This window comes from Fulvia fulva, chromosome 8, assembly GCF_020509005.1.
Source record: "Fulvia fulva chromosome 8, complete sequence".
NCBI classification, from domain to species: domain Eukaryota; kingdom Fungi; phylum Ascomycota; class Dothideomycetes; order Mycosphaerellales; family Mycosphaerellaceae; genus Fulvia; species Fulvia fulva.
Genome location: NC_063019.1, coordinates 2,625,742 through 2,638,788, shown reverse-complemented (window position 1 = coordinate 2,638,788; position 13,047 = coordinate 2,625,742). Strand labels below are relative to the sequence as shown.

General features: G+C 53.5%; 8 protein-coding genes across 8 annotated transcripts; 3 read left to right on the top strand and 5 right to left on the bottom strand.

Moving 5' to 3' along the window:
• Positions 1 to 63: 63 nt before the first annotated feature.
• Positions 64 to 1,099, top strand: CLAFUR5_11251 (Beta-phenylalanine transaminase; the record flags this gene model as incomplete). Its single annotated transcript, XM_047910399.1, has 2 exons — positions 64 to 553; positions 603 to 1,099. The coding sequence occupies 2 exons, from the start codon at positions 64 to 66 to the stop codon at positions 1,097 to 1,099; spliced, it is 987 nt and encodes a 328-aa protein (XP_047765661.1).
• Positions 1,100 to 1,103: 4 nt separating this feature from the next.
• On the bottom strand, positions 1,104 to 2,968 carry CLAFUR5_11250 (Hybrid signal transduction histidine kinase K; the record flags this gene model as incomplete). The annotated part of the gene is made up of 4 exons (XM_047910398.1): positions 1,104 to 1,498; positions 1,535 to 2,221; positions 2,257 to 2,438; positions 2,487 to 2,968. The coding sequence occupies 4 exons, from the start codon at positions 2,966 to 2,968 to the stop codon at positions 1,104 to 1,106; spliced, it is 1,746 nt and encodes a 581-aa protein (XP_047765662.1).
• An 87-nt stretch (positions 2,969 to 3,055) lies between these two features.
• Positions 3,056 to 3,472, top strand: CLAFUR5_11249 (O-methyltransferase gsfD; the record flags this gene model as incomplete). Its single annotated transcript, XM_047910397.1, has 1 exon — positions 3,056 to 3,472. One exon carries the CDS (start codon positions 3,056 to 3,058, stop codon positions 3,470 to 3,472), a length of 417 nt encoding a protein of 138 aa, XP_047765224.1.
• A 414-nt stretch (positions 3,473 to 3,886) lies between these two features.
• On the top strand, positions 3,887 to 5,176 carry CLAFUR5_11248 (uncharacterized protein; the record flags this gene model as incomplete). The annotated part of the gene is made up of 2 exons (XM_047910396.1): positions 3,887 to 4,535; positions 4,584 to 5,176. The coding sequence occupies 2 exons, from the start codon at positions 3,887 to 3,889 to the stop codon at positions 5,174 to 5,176; spliced, it is 1,242 nt and encodes a 413-aa protein (XP_047765223.1).
• A 1,131-nt stretch (positions 5,177 to 6,307) lies between these two features.
• CLAFUR5_11247 (uncharacterized protein) lies at positions 6,308 to 7,863 on the bottom strand (the record flags this gene model as incomplete). The annotated part of the gene is made up of 3 exons (XM_047910395.1): positions 6,308 to 6,701; positions 6,771 to 7,621; positions 7,678 to 7,863. 3 exons carry the CDS (start codon positions 7,861 to 7,863, stop codon positions 6,308 to 6,310), a joined length of 1,431 nt encoding a protein of 476 aa, XP_047765220.1.
• A 1,113-nt stretch (positions 7,864 to 8,976) lies between these two features.
• Positions 8,977 to 9,655, bottom strand: CLAFUR5_11246 (uncharacterized protein; the record flags this gene model as incomplete). Its single annotated transcript, XM_047910394.1, has 2 exons — positions 8,977 to 9,179; positions 9,397 to 9,655. 2 exons carry the CDS (start codon positions 9,653 to 9,655, stop codon positions 8,977 to 8,979), a joined length of 462 nt encoding a protein of 153 aa, XP_047765219.1.
• Positions 9,656 to 10,727: 1,072 nt separating this feature from the next.
• Positions 10,728 to 11,435, bottom strand: CLAFUR5_20332 (uncharacterized protein; the record flags this gene model as incomplete). Its single annotated transcript, XM_059463168.1, has 1 exon — positions 10,728 to 11,435. The coding sequence occupies one exon, from the start codon at positions 11,433 to 11,435 to the stop codon at positions 10,728 to 10,730; it is 708 nt and encodes a 235-aa protein (XP_059319087.1).
• Positions 11,436 to 11,743: 308 nt separating this feature from the next.
• CLAFUR5_11245 (uncharacterized protein) lies at positions 11,744 to 12,409 on the bottom strand (the record flags this gene model as incomplete). The annotated part of the gene is made up of 2 exons (XM_047910393.1): positions 11,744 to 12,290; positions 12,342 to 12,409. 2 exons carry the CDS (start codon positions 12,407 to 12,409, stop codon positions 11,744 to 11,746), a joined length of 615 nt encoding a protein of 204 aa, XP_047765222.1.
• Between the last annotated feature and the right edge of the window lie 638 nt (positions 12,410 to 13,047).

Here is a 13,047-nt window from a genome sequence, read left to right as displayed (position 1 = left end):
TTATGGCTCGCAACATGGAGATGAAGTAAGGCTCGCGGACGTTATAAGGAGCGTTTCCCGTCGATGGAGTTGATGCGGTTGACAAATTCGGGGACGGAGGCGACGATGATGGCGCTCGCGGTTTCGAAAGTTTGTACACGGAGGAGCAAGATTCTGGTTTTTGCTGGTGCGTACCACGGCGGGGCGCTCTCGTTCGCTGGATCTGGGGGGAAGGGGAGTGAGGTGAATGTAGGGGCGCCGCATGAGTACCTCATTGCTACGTATAATGATTTGGGGTCTGTGCGGGCTTTGCTTCGCAGGCCGGAGGATCGAAGTGATGTTGCGGCGATTATTGTTGAGCCTATGATGGGGTCCGGGGGTGCGATACCGGCGAGTGAAGAGTTTTTGAGAGGGCTGAGGGAAGTGGCGAATGAGGTAGGGGCGGTGTTGATTTTTGATGAGATTATGACGAGTAGGATGCATAGGGGAGGGGGAATTCAGTCACAGTTGCCAATGGCGATGAGACCAGATTTGACGACACTGGGAAAGTATCTGGGTGGTGGGATGTCGTTCGGTTCGTCTCCTTTGTCTTCTACTGAAATTGCCTCACTTATATGTCACAGGTGCCTTTGGCGGCAAGAAATCCATCATGGACCTCTTCGATCCCCGCAGGCCCGATGCACTCGCTCATGCTGGGACATTCAACAATAACGTCCTGACCATGGCCGCCGGACGGGCAGGTCTTGAGCAGGTCTTCACGCCGGAGCGCGCCGCGCAGCTTCATGAGAAAGGCGACGTGCTGCGTAAGCGGTTGCAAGATGTCGGCCAAGGCACACTGCTGAAGGTGACTGGCTACGGCTCCATCATGTGCTTCCACTTCATCAGCACTCCCACCGAGGACATCAAGTCACATAAAGATCTCGCCGATGCCGACTCGACGCCTGCTGATCTGTTGCATCTCTTCCTGCTCAAGCGAGGCTACTACATCGCACGACGCGGCTTCGTGGCGTTGAGTCTTGCTCTCAGCGATGCTGACTTTGATGGCTTCGTGCAGGCTGTCGCAGACTTCGTGTGGGAGTATCGCCATCTGCTGGATAATGGGCATCGTAGTAAGCTGTAGATCTTCAGCCTCCATTGACCTGACTCAGCTCTTTAACCAACGCCTCCATCTGCGGCACCAACTCCGGGATCCTGAAAGGCTTCGTAACAACCTGATCCATACCAGCATCGACAGCCTGCGATATCTGTTCCGACCTTGCGTTGGCAGTGACCGCAATGACCGGGATGTGACCATTGATCTGACCGGTCCTTTGACGTTTTCTGATATGCCTTATCGCAGTGAGACCGTCCATCATCGGCATCTCGAGATCCAGAAGAATGATGCTGAGTGGCGTCTCTGCAGCGCAGAAAGTTGATTTCTCCAAGAAGTCGAGACATTCCACGCCATGGTTTGCAACGTGAACTATGCATCCGGCTCGTTTCAATTGCTGGGACATGACCTTCTGGTTGATCAGATTATCTTCCACAATGAGGACATGCATCTCTTTTGGTGCACCTTTGACCGGATTCGTCGACTCTTTGGCAGGCTTGGTCGTGGATTTCGATGTTGTTGACTGAGTTGCTGACATGGGCTCGTACTTCTCGCATTCGGGGTCTTCATCGCCGGACCCATGGCCAAGCTGATTCGTTGCAGTCTCGAGTACTGTGCTGCCTCGACGACCGAAAGCCATTGGACTAGCCGCGTTGCTCGTGAACTTGTTGTTCAGATTGGCCTTTGCAGGCTGAAGTTCACTTTCAGGCGTCCATCGCTTGGCTTTGACAAAGAATGTGAAGCACGTCTTGCCCTCGCCACTCGAGACGCCGATCTGACCACCTTGCAGCTCGCAGAGCTCTCGACTGATGAAAAGACCGAGACCACTGCCACCGTATTGCTTGTACGTCTTTGGGCTGGCCTGCTGGAAACGCTGGAAGAGCAGCTTCATTTCATCGTCAGTCAATCCCCGCCCGGTGTGGTAGACGGCAACCTGAAGATAGATGTCGTCCGCACCTTCTAGCTCGATGAACGGAGAGCGAGAGGAGCGTGATAGTCTTGGAGGCACGAAGGAAATGCCGTGGTGTCTGCCTGTGGGACGTTGATATGATGCTCCAAGACAGATCTCGATGTTTCGGACTTCGCTGTGCTGCGTGAACTTGATGGAGTTGGTCAAAAGGTTGATGACAACCTGTAATAAGCGACTAGGGTCTAGGAGGACCCAGTCAACTTCAAGTTCGTGATACGTTGGCTCAATGCATCCGCCTCGATTTCAGGAAATGCAGTAGCCATGAGCCATGTCTCGCCAGATAGCTCTTGTCCGGTGGATCTGTCAAGCGAAGTCCACGGCTTCTTCAATCGATACTCAATCGCGATAGGATTCTTCTTCTCCTTGAGCTCGGTCCAGGCGTCCAGAAGCGACGCAGGTCTTCGTCATGCACCGAGTCCTTCCAATGCAGAGCATCAGGTAACGTACTGCCGCAGGAGCAGCGGCCAAGAATGCATAGGACCAACGCTCGTGGCAGCCCAGTCGACGTCACGCACGAACTGCACCCAGGGCGACATGTTGGGTATAGCGTTCTGTGTCCAGTCCAGGTACTTCCTCGCATTCTTGCCATTTTGCTCGCCAAGCATGGTTGAAAGTCCGTTCACTGCAATAATACAATGGCCTCCTGCTATGCGCGTCTGCCATCTCTTGCCGGCGAGTTCGATGCCGTGCAAGGCCGAGACATGGAGCTTCCAGGCCAGCGTCCTTTGCACGGCCTGGCGCACATCTTCGAGTTCATCGTCGGGCCGCGCCTGCTTTTGGAATGCCTGGCTCTTCCCGACGACCTTGCAGAATGCCTCGTGCGCGTCGCGTCGAGGTTCCAGAACGATGCTGGGCCGATGATCAGCGTCCAGGAAGTCGAGTAGCGCGCGCAGTTGCTCCGGGAGGTCAGTGGTTGTTTCGTCATCCATCTTCACACACACCACCGCCCTTCGCCGTCCTCATTGCTGACGATGTTGACCGCTGTAAGAGCAGCTGCATGTACAGCAGAAAATGCAATGCCTAAAGACGGCAGCGCCATGCATCCAGGAGCGAGCCATTGCGCTGCCGGCGTCTCCGCGCGTCTGGACCTCTCAACCGAAAACGCCAAAGATGTGCTGATCAACGACCTGGCCATTGGCAATGTTTTGACTGAGACTGACGAGATGCTGGAAATGGGCCGCACGTTCCTAGGCCAGATCGCCAAGGTCTTGAACAAAGACTCACGGCTCTTGATCCACGATACGTTGATGGATGATCTTCATCCGGAGCAGTATGACACGAGGGCGGATTTCGTCATGATGAGTTTGTTTGGAGGCATGGAAAGGAGTCAGCAGCAGATGAGGACTTTGTTGCAGAGTGTTGGACTGACTGTCACGGGGAGTTATAAGCCTGGGCCGGAGCAGTGGACGATTACGGAGGCGATGTTGCCTTAGCGGGGTCATTTGGGAGAAGGTGAGGTGGTGATAATGTGATGGAGCTGGTTGTGTTGGCTTGGATGGGTGGATGTGGGGGGGGGGGGGGAGGGAGGTATGTTGCACGGGGCGCTTCTTGGCGAGAACACTGCTGGCCATCATAGGACGACGACCGGCGTGATTACCCGCGAGCGCCACAAATGCTACGGTGATTGACTAGTTGTACGACCTGATGAGCCAATGCAAGCCCGGGGTCACAGGCCATCATTCACGCGTCACATGCATCGAATTGGCACTCACGTTGGGTGCTTGACTATAACGCGGACACAGCGCGCCAACAACGCACTACTTCCGTGCTGCTATCAATGTTCCGGCCTCGAATGTGCTGGCCTGGCCATGGGCATATGGCAGGGGTGATCATGCCGCAATACCTAGATGTGCTGGCGGGCTGGCATAAGTATTTTCTTCTTTCCCTCCCTCCTCCTCTTCTACATTCCCAACAACCACGACATCCCGGTACCTCCAGCACATAACGACAACTTTCACTCTTACTTTACCACAGCCCGGGAACAGATTGACATCATGAAGCAGGGCCGCTTCAATGCGTCGCTGCTACTGCTGGCCAGCATTGCAGCATGGTGCGCGGCAGTGCCACTCAATGGCACCACAAGCATCGCGCGGCGCATGGACCCAGACGATATGGGTCCCGAAGAAGTCGTGAATCGCATGGGCGAGCTGCACAGTGTTGGTGGCTGTTGGATCAATTATATGATCATGCCCGTGCTGCCCAACATGAACGATGTGCGTGACCTTGCCATGCGCCACGTTCTTCCCTCTGGCTGGTCCCGAAATGATAGAACCGGCGAGCGGCTTCCTCCGCCCGTGCAAGAAATTCACAAGCTTGACGGCGTCCAAGGTCTTCGACAAATGGATACGCACCCCACGCCGCCGGTTTCGTTGCACCGAGCGGGATGGGTCTGGGCAGAGCTGGACCATAATCGTCGGTATTTGTATGATGGAACCCAGGAGCCTCCCGCGGGATGGTCTTTCCATGGTCTCTACAACAGGCATCAGCGAGCCATCGGTAAGTGTGCGCTGCTCGAGAGCCCCGTTCAACTGCTGACCGTCGCAGTCATCACAAGGGCATACGGCAAGGACATCAACACCACTCCCTACCCGCTGCCACCAACACACGACCAATTCCTCCAGCGCCCTCCCGGAATTTACGAATGGAGCCAGTTGACCTGGATGGAGTTTAGAAAAATCCAAATGCGCGAACATTGCAAGCCCATTCGCACAGCCATGTTCCCAGCCCTCGAAGGCACCCCCGAAGACGTCTACTTCTTCCGCTACGCCGGTAATCGTCTCCGAAATTCGAACGTCCCATTGCCACCAAAGCCCGGCTTCACGTTCCCGATCGGATCTTACGGCCATCAGCTTCTGCTCGGCACGCCGCTGGGACAGCAGATGTCGAGGTTGATGTACGAGAACAAGCACATCACCGACCCGTCCGTCATTGTCGCTATCCATGTCTGGGATTCTGGAGCGCCAGGAGGTATGATGCCGACCGTCGTGTTCTCTGCTGAGAGGTATGATGCGAGGATTCGAGATATGAGGCAGGCGAATCTTGACGCTGGTGGAGACGAGCCCATGTTCAACGACTGGCCTCACAAGTTTCTGCCCAATTTTGTGCGGCGAGAGAGGGCTCCAAGGGGAGCACGATGAGCGTTTTACATCATGATTCTTACTGGCTTATCTTATGGGTCTTATGGGTGTTCAGGGGTGCGATGCTTATGCGTGTGGCTGCAAGTCTGCTCTCGAGGAATGGTGGACGACTATTGGGAATTGCTTTGAGTCTATTTGCAAGAATGCAGTTTGAAAATGGCCGAGGAGTACTTCCACTGGGACTGGGCATGGAATGCTTTTCAGGTTGATGCGAGGAACTGCTTGGGGTCTTGGTGCGTGTTTGTCATTTCGAGAGGGCGTAAGACTACTTTGGCCGAGACTGCACATGCGTTGCTTTCAATACTGCTTTTTGGGGTCATTTGTTGGAAGAAACTCATGTTTGCGAGCGATGATAACCTTGATTTTTGAGCTATGCCTGACACTGCGTGCGACATTCTACACAGACACACAAAAACAATGCTTTGGGGCCGGACAGTACACAGACAAAAACAAAGGAGATCGTCCCCTCTCCCCCTAGTCTCATCAGGCCTACATCTACACATACGCCATCATCACGACAGGTCTGGCCCGTGAGAGTCGCCTCGCCTGGACTGACAATAAAGCAAACCGAAATCCCGCCACAATCGCCACAATCCTCCAACTTCACATTAGACTCACGTCATCTGACCGCGCTGGATCTGAGTCTACTGTCTCACCCCATCCAGATCGCATCAGAGACATTGGACGACTCTAGCCAAGATCTTCCTCCTGATCGGCAGGATGCCGACTTGGCTCTCATCACAAATTCATCGATACCGATGGCGTGGAGAGTTGCGAGCGGACGCTGCCTCGTGGACTGGGATGCCAAGGTTGAGAACGCCTCGTGGGTGACATGTGTGTGAAGATGTGGAGGTTCAGGATCTGTTGATGTGTATCGTTGAGCTTGAGGCTGACTTGACAGGCAATCGTCATGAGCCCTGCTTGAGGCAAAGGTAGGAACGATTCTGTCTTTCAAGACATGTGTGTATCCTACATAGATTCGATCAAAGACGAGGTGCCTGAGCTCAAATTGTTCTGTCGAAACAATCCGATGTATATCTAATATGAACTATAATCTGTGTGATCATGTCCTGTGCTACAAAATCTCGCTAAGCGCTATCAATACTGCGAGAAAACTCTGTCGAGCTGCCTCTACTTTCTCACAGTAGGGTTCCAGCTTGAGTACTTGATGATCTGTCTCGCATGTCCGTACAGTCCCATGGTGGCCATCAACACCAAGTATGGAATGTATATAATGCAGAAATTAACCATGTCCTTGAAGCTCGTAAACTCCGACCGCACCTTTTCGGTGAAGTAAAGCGTGTGTAACAAGGCGACGATAGTGGCGAAGAAGAACCACTGAGCCATGGGGTATCTGAAGAAAAGAAGTCGGCCGAGCTCGGCAGGGCTGTGAGGCCAGTCCACAATGACGAAGCTCAGGAGAAGACAGGCATGTTGGGTGACGAGGTAGTAGCTGATCTCACGAATTGTAAGCAACGAAAGAATACCGCAGCGCTTGTCGACGGCGCGCTTGCCGTTCGGTGGGCTCGTCCAGAAAAGAGGCATGTGCTTGTATAAAGCCTGAGTCCACCCTTGAGCCCAGCGGAGCCGTTACTTCCAGAATGCCTTGAATGTGTTGGGTGCCATTTCGAATGACGTGACATTCATATCATGGACTGCTTTCTTGCCAAGGCCATAAGCACGGAGTGCAGAGTCGATGTCTTCCGTGAGCATGTCGCCGAGCATCTTGTGCGCACGAAGTAATGGTGCCTTCCAGTAGCCATTGCTACCGCAGAAAAGACCAAAGCCGAACATCCTGCTACGGCCAGGGTGGGAAATGGCGTAAATCTTGTCGAATTCGACGGCGATCATTCTGGCATAGAATCTTTCGTTCGTGTTGTACACGATGCAGCGACCTTGCACAATTTCAACGGCCTGATCGGCCAAAAAGCGCTCTGCTGCCCATCGTGGATTGTGAGGATGCGGGCAGTGGTCACTGTCAAAGATGCCAATGATCTCAGCATCGGACTGCAGGCCAAAGAAGTAGTTGAGATTGTCCGCCTTCGACTTGGAGCCTGGAACCTTGATCACTCGTAGATTCTTGTACTGCTCAGGCAGCAATACAAGCTCGCTTTCGAGAGGTTCTATCGCCTTAGGAGTGTTGTAGACGAGGTTGATCCGTAGCTTTTCTCTCGGGTAGAGTAGTTCCTCGCATGCGTAGAGCACCTGGTTTCGAATGATCTCTTGCTCGTTGGGCAGATATGCTACGATCACCAAGTCGATAATGGGGAGATTGTCTGCAGTGCCATTGAGATCGCTTGGAAACTTGCCAGTGGCCTCCACTGCCATTGCGGCCTTCCTCGCGTCCCGCACCGGTGTCAAGCCCAAGAATGATTCGATGACACATGTCGCTGCAATGTAGAAGTTCGTGGCCATGTAGAAAATGTAAAAGACCTTGATCGTTCCCTGGTTGACCAAGCAGAATATTGCTGTTGAGGCCACGAAATATGTGATGACGAGGCGAATGGTGTCCAATCCAGAATCCAGTCTGAGAATGCTAGCGCTCCAGATCGTATGCTGCTGGCAATGCTAGATGCCAGTGATAATGTCGACCTTTTCCCACTCTCCGACGATTGTGATGATGCCATGCCGTTGTTATGCGCAGGATGCCGTGAAGTCGGCAGCACGCCTCTGGAGAACGACAGCATAATAAATGTCGATGCTGCTACCCACGGGCAGCAGGACCAGGTGGCAAGTCAAGTTAATCTGTTGTCCAGTACTTGAACTGCTACGATAGGGGCAGAAGGTAGAGGCAGACAAGAGGCGGCACGGACGACCCAACGACCAGATTGCTATTGCTGAGTTTTGAGTTGCAAGGAAGGTGTAATGTTGACGTATACCGCAAAGACGGTCGTAGCAACGTGGCCGCGAGGACAATACAATGGGCTGCGACACATCTCGGTGTCCTTACCTTACCTCCAGTGCGACTCGGAGGAATCAGCACACATGTGCTCTTAGACAAGCCGGCCGTCGACATTGATATCAGGATTGTGATTCGCCATCTGCTGCAGCCTTCCCAGGTGCTCCGCCAAGGGTACCGGCACACCATTGATGCGATACAGGTGATCCGATACACAGTGACTCCGGCCAGGCCAGTTGATCTCAAAGTCCCTGCGATACGTGGCCTTTACCGTGAGTCGAGACAGTGCTTTGATTTGCTCGGCTGCAGCTTCTGAGGAAGCAGATATAGGTCCTTTCTTGCAGGACGTGTTCTCCGAGGAATTTCCATTGTCGATACGCTGATCACGGGAAGCAGTCATGTCCGGTATGGTGAGCGCGTGTTATCATGGGACTCCGAATCTGGCGCGGGCATGAGAACGAGGACTCAAGTTCGGAGCTCCCGTGTTACACAAGCGACTCCACGAACGGAAATGTGTTGATCTGCCGGCGCACCACATGTGCCGCTGTGTTGTACGGGCAGTGCTACTGGGCCCTGTGCATAGGCGAGCCCTCCGCGCCTAAACCACGCAGCATGCAGCGCCTTCTTGTCGCCGATGGGGCAGGCGAAACGCATCTTCCGCTTTTTGACATGACCCCAACGACGCTGATGGCAGTGCAACGATGAATAGTCTCCGCCTGTATGTTCACGATGAGAAGCTGCCCTTACTGCTCGCCGGCTAGCATAGATGGGCATCTTTGTGCCACTTAGCAGGTACGCGGGTAGTCTAACCATGCAATTCTTACAGAAATTCTGTTGGTCAATAGTATTGCTGCCGGGTAATCAATCAGGTAGCGCCACACACGATTAGTTGGAAGCGGTCTTAGACCTTGATCTTGCATCGGAACATAGCTTCATACTTTTGAGCAGCCCACAAGGCGAGTTCTTGATCGCCTTGTGCGGCGGCCACGGTGTTCAGTCTCGCCACGAATCGCTGGATGGCTCGTCTCGCCTTAGGCTCCGTGTGAGCTGTCTCCTCCACGCCTAGACCCTCCAGGTACTTGATAGCACGGGTCGTTTCGGGTGCTGTTGGGTGTTAAAGGGGCAAGCGTGCCAATTCCAAGTCGGCTGATTTCTTCCGGAACTGACGCTGTCGGAATCTTAAAAGTCTCTCGAAGAGCAATGGGTCGGTCCGGTACAACTGGCCACTGGTGAGGTAGCCCCCGAGATACACGACGGCCGGATAGAGACTCAACCAAGCGGGGCCCATATCATGACCCAGCAGCCACATTGACTCCTCTACTGAGGACTCGGTCGGTGGCTGCAGATCCCAGCTTGAGGTTCATTTCTGCCGCCATTCGGGCTTGCCACTCAACGGTTTCGAAGAAGATTTTCAAGGGTTCGTCAAGCTTGTTGCGATCACATTGTATGCAGTATCCCGACAGAATGGCTCTGAACAGTTCCCCTCGCCACACTCCATGCTTGACACCTGCTAGCTTCGGAAGCTCGGAAGGAACCTCGTCTGAGGTCTTTGCCCACTGGAAGTGGTCCCAATCCCTCATCGACGGCCAGTGCACAGAGCATCGACGCTGCTGGAAGGCTTTGAATAATGGGCTCCCACAAGCATGCATCTTGCCATATGTATTCAAGCAGAGGTTTCGCGAGCCGAGGCTTCAAGCATCCCAGACGTCGTTTTACTTGCACACGGGTCGTAGCCCGCATGACACGGTGTTCGATGGCTTCAAGGTATATGCGAATAGTCTCTGCACTGGCTTCTTGCTTCGGTAGAAGTTCAGACAGCTCCGCGTAAGGATCGCAGTGGTTCAATGCAAGGCGTCGCTTCAGTTCAATCCCTTGTGTGGATAACTGTGGAAGTCCCCGGGTCGATTGGCTGTTTTTGATGGAAGGGCCGGAAGTTGTTCGGAAGAGTGTCCTCCACAGGTGGCGACGGTCTTCCAGAGTCGTTGCGATGGTTGCAACGGCCACTGGCGTGATAGTTACGGTCGAAGATCAATGCAGACCGTTCAATGCGTGTTCCTGTGAGAAGAGAGCGTGGCGAAGGTACCGCCTTGAGCATGAGACTATCATGATCAGGGCCATCGTTGAGGGTGCAGACTACCGTGGCTGGATGCTGACTTGGAATACTGAATACACATTGTAGTGAGGATGAGCAAGAAAGAAAGACATGTCGTGAATCCCTGCTGTCGTTGTTCGGAGAGATTGCCGATCCTCCGCAGCGGAGCATTGATCCCCGCAGAACCCCGAGAATCCCTGTATTATTTTATATCAAGAATCGTATTTACCACCTTCCAGCTTCGCTTTCAACAAGTCATCGTCGCCAAAGAAAGCTCCAGTATCTCCAGGACTCATCACGGCTCGTGATTACTTGCGGTTATCTATATGCTAAGTCTCATCTGCTTGGACCGGGCGAGACGGTGTATAGCAAGGGTCTGATCGAGCCAGGAACACCTCGACAACAGCCTCAATCTGATGCACACATTGCTATACCACGGTCGAGGATGTCAGGGAACAGTGCTATCTAGTAGCTGACCGCAGTACCCTTCATGCCCTTCCGTGCTCAGATGATCAAATCTGCACCACCACAACCAAGGAAACCCCACCCCAAATCACCCCTTAAGAGACCCAAACCGAATCCCTCCTACCCTCCCTCTCAAGCTCCTCTTCAACCGCCCTACACCACTCCCCAACCCTCTCTCTCTCCTCGACCAATCTCTCCACATTCTCCCTCACAACCTCCGCATTCAACGCATACTTCTCGTACACACTCCCCACCACAATCTTCCTAATCAGATCTTTCTCCTGCTTCTTCAGATCCAGAATCTTCATCCGCAGCTCCTCACGCCGCTCCCATCCCACCTCGCGATCTCGTTGGCCGTGGATTTCGGGGCCGAAGGGGAAGACGGAGCCGCCGAGGGGAGTGGGGGTGAAGGTGCCGCCGTGGAGATGGACGAGGGGTGGGCTGAAGTGGTGGAGGACTGGGAGAGTGTGGCCGCGGAGGGTGGTGGAGGTGGCGCAGAGCATGGAGGGGCGGATCGTGATCTTGGCGAAAGGTGGGAGGTCGAGGGTGGAGGGGGTGTGGAGGGCGGAGATCTGCGGAAGTGGTATCAGCTGGCTGTCGGTAATGTAATTGGAGATGTGGGAATGTACCTGGGTATCCTCATGCCAGAAGGTGATGTTTGCTGTGTTGGTGCACAGCGGACATGCGAACTCCGTGAAGTGTTTCATGAGTTGCTTCATGCTGGCTTCCGAGTCCATCTGATAGATGCGGAGCACGCAGCCTGTTGCATCGACGACTGAGATCAAGATTGTGTGGTTCGCCATCGTGATGATGTTGTTCAGATGTCGTGACGAGAATTATTGGATGTCGGTGAGAAAATGGTCGACGTGACTAAGAAGCATCAAAAAGACCGGGAAGCACATGACAAGACAAGCAGAAGTGAGCAGAAAGTGAATGAGACATGCAGGCACATGACAGCTATTGTGAGCTAAGGACAATAGAGCCATCTTTGGTAAGGGGAGCAGAATGTTTGTTCGCACTTTTGTTCCTCCTTCTTCACACCAACTGCGATCCCTCTATTTGTTGCTTCGTAATAGTGAGCCAACACCTTTGACCGAGCTTCGAACGTTGGCTAATAGTAGATCGAACTGGCCAGCTCCGTATCCCAGCACTGTTCCCACGCGCTCATAGCCTCGTGGCCGACCGGCACCCAGAGTTCATCGGATGAGTCGTACTTATAGCTCTCCTCGTTCGCCTCTGCGTTCTGGTCAGACCTCGATAGGCGACCGCCAAAATAGATCTTGACTGCCACTGTCTCTATCATGTTGGACATCGCGTGCAGTCCCTCCAGATGAGATCGCACGCGATTCAGCCGGTCCACGAATGGCCACCAGCCCTCTCGGCGGTGGCAGATACGAATTGTCTTGATGCGGTGGACCAGCTCGGACTTGATCTTGGTGTGGAGTGCCCAGCTACGCAGCCGGCGTGCATCGTTGATGAGGAAGATACTACAGCTGTAGTAGAGGCTGAGAGCTTCATCGTGGGGTTGTTTGCAGGCAAGCAGGATGCCGGCGTTCGTATCTCGATATTTGGACCTGTCGAGGGGGGTATCGTATTGCTCTCTGATTTGTTTGCGCAGCTCGGGACTTCGGAGCCTGACCACACGCGTGAAGGTGTAACTAACTCTGTCAGTATGTACTGCTACGTAGCACAGTGGTCGCTGAATGTACCCGTATATGATGTCCCGCAGTTCCCGTGGAATTGTGAGCAGCGTCGGCTTGCTCTGTGCTGGCGCCATGACGGCGAAGAGTGGCAATGAGTGTGCTCAATATTGAAGCTCCAACATCGTTGAGTGATGTTCAGAGGGAAGTTGAAAGAAGCAAGCGCGGAGCTCGAGTCTCGAGTGGTACGAAGCTTTTCGCTTGCAGCCGCAATCCTTGTCTAGCGTCCGCCGTGGAATCGTGCATGTGATAGTCGACACAACACCTTCTCCTGAACCCCAAGCAAGCATTTGGGACTGCTCCCTCTCTGTATTCGCAGCCTTGCGCGAAACGTCAGTCCAGACTCTGCAAAGGTATTCTCGAACAATGCATTTCTACTCAGACATATGTGATCATTCCTGCTTGATCTCTAATAAGTTGCGCGCCTGCGACGATGTTAAGCGTCAATCTTGCGGTACTTGCAGCTGTGGTAGGTGAGATATGCAGAATCAGGATCTAAACAGTTCAAAGCTTCTAGGCTTTTGCTAGACTTCGCCAAGCATTGCACGCCGCGAGCATGTGATAGGCTCAATGTTTGTAGCCAGGCATTGCAATCTTGTGGATATCGTCATCAACGCCAAAGTCATCTTAATGCTGTGCCAAGACTCTTCATAGACTACGCAGCTTGCTCGTTTCCATCGTCGGAGTTCCGATGAAGCCATGGTACGCTTGCTTT